Source organism: Scophthalmus maximus, chromosome 20 (assembly GCF_022379125.1).
Source record: "Scophthalmus maximus strain ysfricsl-2021 chromosome 20, ASM2237912v1, whole genome shotgun sequence".
NCBI lineage: Eukaryota > Metazoa > Chordata > Actinopteri > Pleuronectiformes > Scophthalmidae > Scophthalmus > Scophthalmus maximus.
Genome location: NC_061534.1, coordinates 7,167,139 through 7,175,000, shown reverse-complemented (window position 1 = coordinate 7,175,000; position 7,862 = coordinate 7,167,139). Strand labels below are relative to the sequence as shown.

General features: G+C 45.6%; 1 protein-coding gene across 1 annotated transcript; it reads right to left on the bottom strand.

The window, feature by feature from the left end:
• Nucleotides 1–2,415: 2,415 nt before the first annotated feature.
• On the bottom strand, nt 2,416–7,147 carry nrarpa (NOTCH regulated ankyrin repeat protein a). The gene is made up of 2 exons (XM_035608698.2): nt 6,960–7,147; nt 2,416–6,777 (listed from the first exon to the last, which is right to left on the bottom strand). Exon 2 carries the CDS (start codon nt 6,186–6,188, stop codon nt 5,850–5,852), a length of 339 nt encoding a protein of 112 aa, XP_035464591.1. The 5' UTR covers nt 6,189–6,777; nt 6,960–7,147; the 3' UTR covers nt 2,416–5,849.
• Nucleotides 7,148–7,862: the final 715 nt, after the last annotated feature.

Below are 7,862 nucleotides of genomic sequence, written 5' to 3'. Positions count from 1 at the left end.
GTGTCACGTGGAGGCCAACAGAAAACAACAGCACAACACACTGGTGAAGCCTGTCGTTCGAGATAGCGGACAGGACTGTCGGACGTCTCTCTCGGTTCCTCTTTGAGTGGCTGTCACCACTCAACATTTTCCTGCAGCAACTCGAAAACTTCCTCATATGTGCGTGTATTCTCTATCCTAAATCAGACGGCAATCGTGAAGGCACTTTGAGGAAGTCGCGCGCAGGATCTCACGCATCCACGCTCAGATCGCTGTGCACATGGGTCGGAACAGGAGCCTTTGTTAAATAAGGGATTCGAAGTTGCCTGACCAATTCAAACGCATTTCCACACGTATCACGACACGTTCAGTTAATCTTTTTGTCTCACGGATCAAGTGTAACCCTTCAATTGAGGGGTATACAACATGGGTATGAATACTTTATGAGGGCCGATGAAAGATAATCACACAGATGCTCTTGGTTTCAGCTGCTGCGACAACGACATTAAACATGTTTTACCTATGAAATACAAAACCACACAAGTTATATCCCCCCCCCCCCCAACAGCTTTTTTTCTGTCTTCTTTGCAAAATTCCTCCCCAAAATGCCTCGCGTTGTCTGGCTCGCCGAAGCAGGCTGCTCCGTGCAAAAAGCCAGACCAAGGCGAGCAAAAGGAAAAGCCGAGGCACATGAAGAACCTATTAGGGGGCCTAGCAGCCAGCAGCAACCCTGGGAGGCCTGCCAACTCAGTGTGTGAACAATGGGAACCCAGCTCAACAAAAACATCCTGCAGAAGTGAGAGACCGGGAGGGAGGGAGCGGAGGACAAGCGAGCGGCGGGCCAGATAGCTGGTTTTGGCCTGCCACGGTATCAAAACACTGAGGGGCTGGAGCTTAGAGGAGCTAACTCTCCTGGTGTTGCGTTTGTATCTGACAAAGAAATACATCAGCTCAGTGCACTTGATGTGGCCAGTGCTGAGGTCACAGATGGTTCAGCTGCAGCTCAGAGAGAGCGGCTTTAACAGCTGCTCTAACAATAGCACCGACTTTTACTTGTCGGCGAAAAAAGCAGACATATGCTGCTGCTGCTGCTGCTGCTGCTTCTTATTTTCACTTGGAATTCAAAGTCAAGATCACACTCAAATTGAAACTCAAGAAAAAAAAAACCCCCACAGCCGTTATAGCTATTCCCACAGATTCACACAGTTGCAATCGGCCTTTGCTCAAGCCTTTGCAGTTAACGGCAGGTCGACACCCAGGGGATGTCGCAACGTGAACAGGACTGGCATGCAGAAAGACGTTGGGTCGTGTCGCTTTTCCCACGATCCTCCCACAGACGTGCAGTAGCAGCATTTTCATGAAAAAAAAACGGGGGGGAACATGACTCAATCAAAGGTTTACTTTCAAATCGGCAGGTGCCTTTTTGGCTGCAAATAAGTCAAGTGTGTTCCAGTCTTTTCCTTTCCCTCTAACAATTTTTTGACTCAGGATTGGTCCAAATTAAGTGAGAGGGGTTAACAGTGTAAGCAGCCGTTTGCAGGCCCATGTCATGCATTCATCACAGCAGGCCAGGAGGCTTCAAAATGCATATTTCACAGGAAGAAATAAACAAAAAAATCACAAGTAGGAAAAGGGTTAGTTCCCTCCATAAGATTCAAGAAAACTTTATTTTTCCCCAGGGGGTAAATTAAGGTAAGGCACGTAGAGCAGACAAACAATGACTGAAACAAAAAACAAAAATGAGTAAGAATAAATAACAATAAAGTGGCTTGTAATGTGCGGCCCTGAGCAGCTAATTGAGGGCTAACAAAATCTTTTTAGCAGAAGGGGAAGCTGAGGAGAAAAAGGTGAGTAAATACAAAGAATGAGGAAAAAGAGCATAAATACTGAGTACGAGACATGTTCAGGTGTACGCAGCAGCAAAGTGCGAGAGGCGGAGACAACAGGCCGCTCGCATCGAGCCGAATCGCAGAGCAAAGCTTCGGCCCTCATCGTTAGAAAGAGAGCACAAGAGTGTGTGTTGGAGAGTTGATGTTTTTTTTTGAGTGTGTGTGGGGGTAACATAAAACCAGCTCTCCCACAACAGACACAGGGGAGGGGACCCTTCTTTAAACTGAGCCTACCCACAATGCACTGGGCCCTTTTATCCCGGCAGTGAAAGGATGAGGCCAGATGAATGACAAAGGGAGAGAATGGGGATCTGGGTTGGGCCCGGCTCGGAGGACAGGGTGGGAAAGGAGAGAGAGAGAGAGAGAGAGAGAGAGAGAGAGAGAGAGAGAGAGAGAGAGGGGAGGGGAGGTGTGGGGGGTGTTTCCCAAACCAACCTTTTCTATGAAAAATGCAGGAGGAGGGAGAGAATGGGGATGGGGGGTCGCGCCGGAGACAACGCAGCCTGTGCTTGGGAGATGAGGAAGAACTGTATGCATACACAGTGAGTTTGAGTTTAATGATTTCTTTACTGGCTTGTACACAAACGTACAAAAATAATACAGCACTCATCTCCACATGACATCACGTCATCATCACAGTGTTACAAACGTTCAAAAAATAAAATACAAACAAACAGACGGACAAAAAACACTTGACAACATGATGGAACATCTGCATCACTCATGAAAAAAATTCTGCTGTTTCCCCTTGCTTGAAATGAAGCAAGACCAGAAACACAACTTGGTCCAAAGAAGTCAGCACTTTTTTTTAATTTTTATTCAAAAAGAAAAAAATCCTCTCACTCATGTACACCAATCCGGCAGCCGGCTCCTTACGTCATAAATGTTATGACCCTGGTAAGCCCAACCACCACACAACCGTGCAATTTTTAATCATGTTACAATGATCTTACCATCAAATGTATTATTCCCCTTTCAAAAAAAACAGGAAGACAGCACTTCAGAAAAGAAAGTGCCCCAAGATATCATCATCATCATCATCATCATCAGCGTTGATATATATATATCCATATGTATATATACATACACCCAATCACAGAGATACACGCATCTTTGTCAAAAAAAAAAACATCATGTTTTTTTCCCCCACAAAGTGACACACACATTAGGACATTATCACCTGGAGCATATATTTATACAATAGTATTTTGTTGTGTTTGTTTTTTTTTCTATTCAGAAAAAAATTTAAAAATGTCGACACATAAAAGCCAACTTTTCAACAACAGTCATCAGTGCAATATTCAAACAAAACAAAACAAAAAGAAAGAAAAACATCAAGTTTAAGACAAGCGATGCATATTTCATTGTGTTGCCTGATACCAATCTTTACCTTGATGTAGTGGATCTATGTCGCTTCAGTTACTTGTGGTTGTTTTCTGGGTTTTATAAAAATGGGAAAGTTCTCAGTCTGGATGACTGTTTCTTTTTAACACAGCGGCGTTGGAAACCTCATGAGAAGCACACGAACACAAGCACCCACACTTCAATTTTTTTTTAAAAACAAACCAACACACACTCTCTCAACAGCTTCTCATGAGGTGAAGCTTTTCGACACAACTGTTGGCCATTTGAGCAGTAGGCCTTAAAAAAAAATAACATCAACATTAACAAAACAAAAAAGAAACATACAAGCAGCATTGATACAAAATGTTAGGGTGCCATGACTTTCAAAACGCAGCTGGCAAGTTTATGGATCCAATTTTTTTTCTTCCTTTTCTGTGACATCCTTGCAACAGTCATGTGATTTTTGTGTTTAAAGTCTTCATCGTCCAACAGTATTAGGGTCCTGCTCAGTAGTAGTAACTATTCCAAAGCCTTGGCTCCTGCAGTTACCCCGTACAAACACTGGGGGCGCACAAGGCTCCGCATATTTGTGCAATAAAACTCCCTGCATTTATAAGTCATGCGAAACAATTCCATTTTTTTTGTATGACTGGAAAAAAACGACCAAAACAGACTGATGAAGAGAGAGAGAGACAGAGAGAGATAGAAAAGAGGAAGCTTATAGGGAAAACATGCAACAGCGGCAGTGACAGAGACAGAAAGAGAGAACCACACACTCCCTCTGCAGAAAGTCAGAATCATGCTTTGCTTGTGAGAATTGGTTTGGTTGTAGTGTAAAAAAAACAACAAAAAAAAACTGTCCCGACTGAGGAGGATGCAGGGATGGGTTCAATGCATCTTCTAGAGTCCATCATGTCTGTCAGGCTACATAGCAACAAAAAAATAAAATAAACAGACTGGCATGCGGACGATCACAGACGGAAATGGTGAGAGACTCCAAAAGCAGAGTGGTGAGACAGCTGAACAACTTGAGAATACTTTATAGTCGAGGTAGCTGGCAAAAGACAACCAAACAAAGTCCTTTAAATGAGAAGGGGGGAAGGGGGGGAAGGGGGCAGAAGGTCCTCTCGAGGGTCACCAGACTATAAGGGGGGGGGGGGGGTTACCTCCACACGGGACAGTTTATACTACGAGTCTGCAGCAGCTTGAATCACCCTAGATATTCTCACACTCATAGATTAGTTGCTGTTGTTGTTGTTTTAAAAAGAAGAACCACAACATATTTTTTAAAAAAATGCATCTTCTCAATGTACCTTCATAAATAAAATTAAAAAAACAACCCAGCTTGCTTTCACAGTGATGACTAGGATTGTTAATAAAATACTGAAAGGAGATTATAAAGTGAATTTCCAAATGCGACTTTTTCTTCTTTTTCTTTTTTGATACAAAGCGAAAGCAGCGGTTTGTTTGTTTTTTCTTTTTGTTTTGTTTTTTGTAACACAAAGTTGTTCGCACTGGCCTGAAAAAAAGTTGGGATGCCATGCAGCATGGAGCCCAGATCAGCTCGCACTGTCTCTCTCTTTAACCAAAAAAAATGAAGAAAAAAACATAATAATAGTAAAGCTATTGTGTACAGTACTTCACAACTTTTTGATGAAGTCAGTTGTTGTTACATAATGATTACACATCTGGAAAGCGTGTTGGATAGCCGTAATGCCGCTCTTTAGGTAAAAAAAAAAAAAAAGATCAATGCATTTCATACAGAAAATAGACCTCTGGTGGCCAACAGAGGGCGACCCCCCCCCCCCCCCCCCCCCCCCCTCCCCCTCCTCTTGTCCGTGTGTGTGTCTTCCCTTTCAGATATTCCAGCAATGCAGCCGTAGAGCATCAAGTGCCGTGTTTCATATAAAATAACTTAAAAAAAAGGATTTTACAAGTGAACAATGAGGGGGGGGGGGGCTGCAGGTCAAATCTGCACCCCCAACCAACCCCCCCCCACAATGAAACTATTCAACTGTACTGAGGATGGGAGGTCATGGACAGAAAAAAACAAAAACTGGGCCATCTGCACTCCGGAGTGCAAACACACACACGCGCGCACACGCGCGCACGCACGCACGCACACACACTGCCTCTCCGTTAGTGGACGACACGATCTAGTATACACATTCAAGAGGAAAGCTTTAGTACCAACAAACTCACCGAAATGGCGTTTTTTTTTCTTCTTCTTCTTTTGATAAAAAAAGATTCGCGTGACGCGGTGCCGAGGACGAACCATGCGGCGGCGTCACTCGGGAGTGCAGAGAGGGCCCCGTTTGGTTTACAGTGGAGGAGGATTATTGTGCAGGCCTGTTCTGTATTTCCGTTTTTCTTATTAATATATATATATATATATATATATATATATATATATATATATATATATATACACACATATATATATACATATATACATATATATATCATTTGGCACAACTATGTAGATAATGGCATGCTTTTTTTGTTGCTTTCAAAAGAGCCTGGCTTTCCCGTGTGTTGCAGTTTGATTTTCCAACTTGTTGCTGTTTGTTTTCTTGTGTTGTTATTTGTTTTTGTTTTTTTTGTCTGTTTTTTCTTTACCCGACAGCAGAGACAGAATCACCGGGCGCCAGAGGAGTACTTGGCCTTGGTGATGAGGTATAGCACAATGTCCTGGTGGCCCCCGAAGGCGGCGATGTGTAGCGCGCTCCACCCTTCTCTGTTGGCCAGCCGAATGTCCGCGCCGAACTTCACCAGCAGCTTCACCAGCTCCAGGTTGCCGTCGATGACGGACTGGTGCAGGGCCGTCTGCCCCTCCGGCCCGAAGGAGTTGACGTTGAACTCACAGTTCGTCATGTTCTGCAGCAGCGAGTGGAGCTCCTTGGTGTTGCCCTTCTTCACCGCCTCCTGGAAAACCCGCTGCGGCGCGGAGCACGTCGACACCTCCGCCTGGCTCATGGCTGCAGCTCGCTTGGATGGTGGTGGAGGTGTGGGGGGGGGGAGGGGGGGCGAGAGGGGGGGGGACGGGGACGGGACCAGTAATCCTGCCTCTGGGGCTCTAAAGCCGATGATGATGTCTTCTCCCTATAGTTGAGCGTCTCTGGTCTGGTAACAATGCCACAGTTACACTGGATTACAACCAGTTACTAAGGCACATTTGAAGTACTAAAATACAAAAAAAAAAAGGATCACTGTGTATATCCCAAAAAGGACAATAGATGAAATAACACACTCGGTGTGCAAAAAATGTTAATATTTGAGAGATCCTAGAAATCCCTAAAACGTTAAAGGGTGCTCTCGGGCGGTCCAGGGTCTCTAGAAGTATAGTTTCCCCTCTGTAGCAGCAGCAGGGATGGAGAACAGACACACACCGCCGACTTCTCTTGGGAGGAAGTTGGGAGAATGACCACTATCTCCAGGGCAGCCTTCTTCGTTGCTGGATGCCCACAGGGTTGGGGGTTTTTTTCCACCTTAAACGGTCCCACCTGTTTCCTGGCAACAACGTCCCGGCCCCGGCTATGTGTCGCTGCTCGTGTGGCCAGGGAGTCTGGGAAAGACACAAGAAGAAAAAGACAGGAGCGGTCCGCGTGAGTCCCGACAGCCAGAGAGGAGAGACCTCACATTCCGCCACATCCCGGAGAAAGAGAGCGTTTGGCTCCGTGCGCACACGTTTTACGCACGCACTGCCGGATTTTTGGTGCCGTTAAACATGTCAGGGACGCGACTTACCTGTGACAGGATGGACGGGTCCGTGGCGACGAAAAAACCCGATAGAAATCCACCCGTGTGGCCCGGTCTGCGTCCTCCGTGCGGTGCCGTGTGAGTCTGTGTCCTGCGCTGCGCTCCGGAGGAATATTCTACTCGGGCTTTATATGCATGACAATACCTTCGCAAAGAATCAACTGTGGAGGAATGGGCGGAAACCCGGGGAGGTTATAGGCTGCCGGCTCGGGGGGGAGGCGGGGACCAAAGGGGACCCTGTGAATCTTCGGGATGGGGGCGCGGTCTCTCTCTCTCTCTCTCTCTCTCTATCTCTCGAGGGGGGGTGGGAGCCAAACTTTTGCTGCAGAAATATTAAACAAGCCGCCCGCAGCAATATCACGGTGTGAGCTCTGTATCCGATCTCCCGCTGTAGTCCCGACCCCCAGGAACCGGACTCGGAGCCGGAGGCGCGGTGCCGTCAGGGCCGTGAACCGCTGAGAGGGAGCGGGCATGTTGTGAGGATCGTCCGGTGGACTCGTGCGTAAAAATTGAGAATTTGTTGGGAAGGTTTTTTAAAAGGTATATATTTTACGCAAATACTCAAATTGGACATTGTGGCGTATTTTGTCTCTTAAAACAGGTGAAAGATCAATGGGAGTTTTCTTTTTTAAAAGACAACACGCTCCTGGACTACACGTCACATTAGTTTAAATTGATCATTAATGCGTCTCTTTTTTAAGGCTATAAGTCAAATAAGATATAAAAAAAGAACATCTGGAGCTCATTCATATACTCTTTCATGTTGCATTGGGGGGCAGAAAAGGTGACAGGTTACTATATGACATACAATCCAGGAGAGGGTACAGCTGTGAGCTGCGGCTCATGTTACCCAATTGTGTGACTATTAATAATAAAAAGGATCTCGGTGCG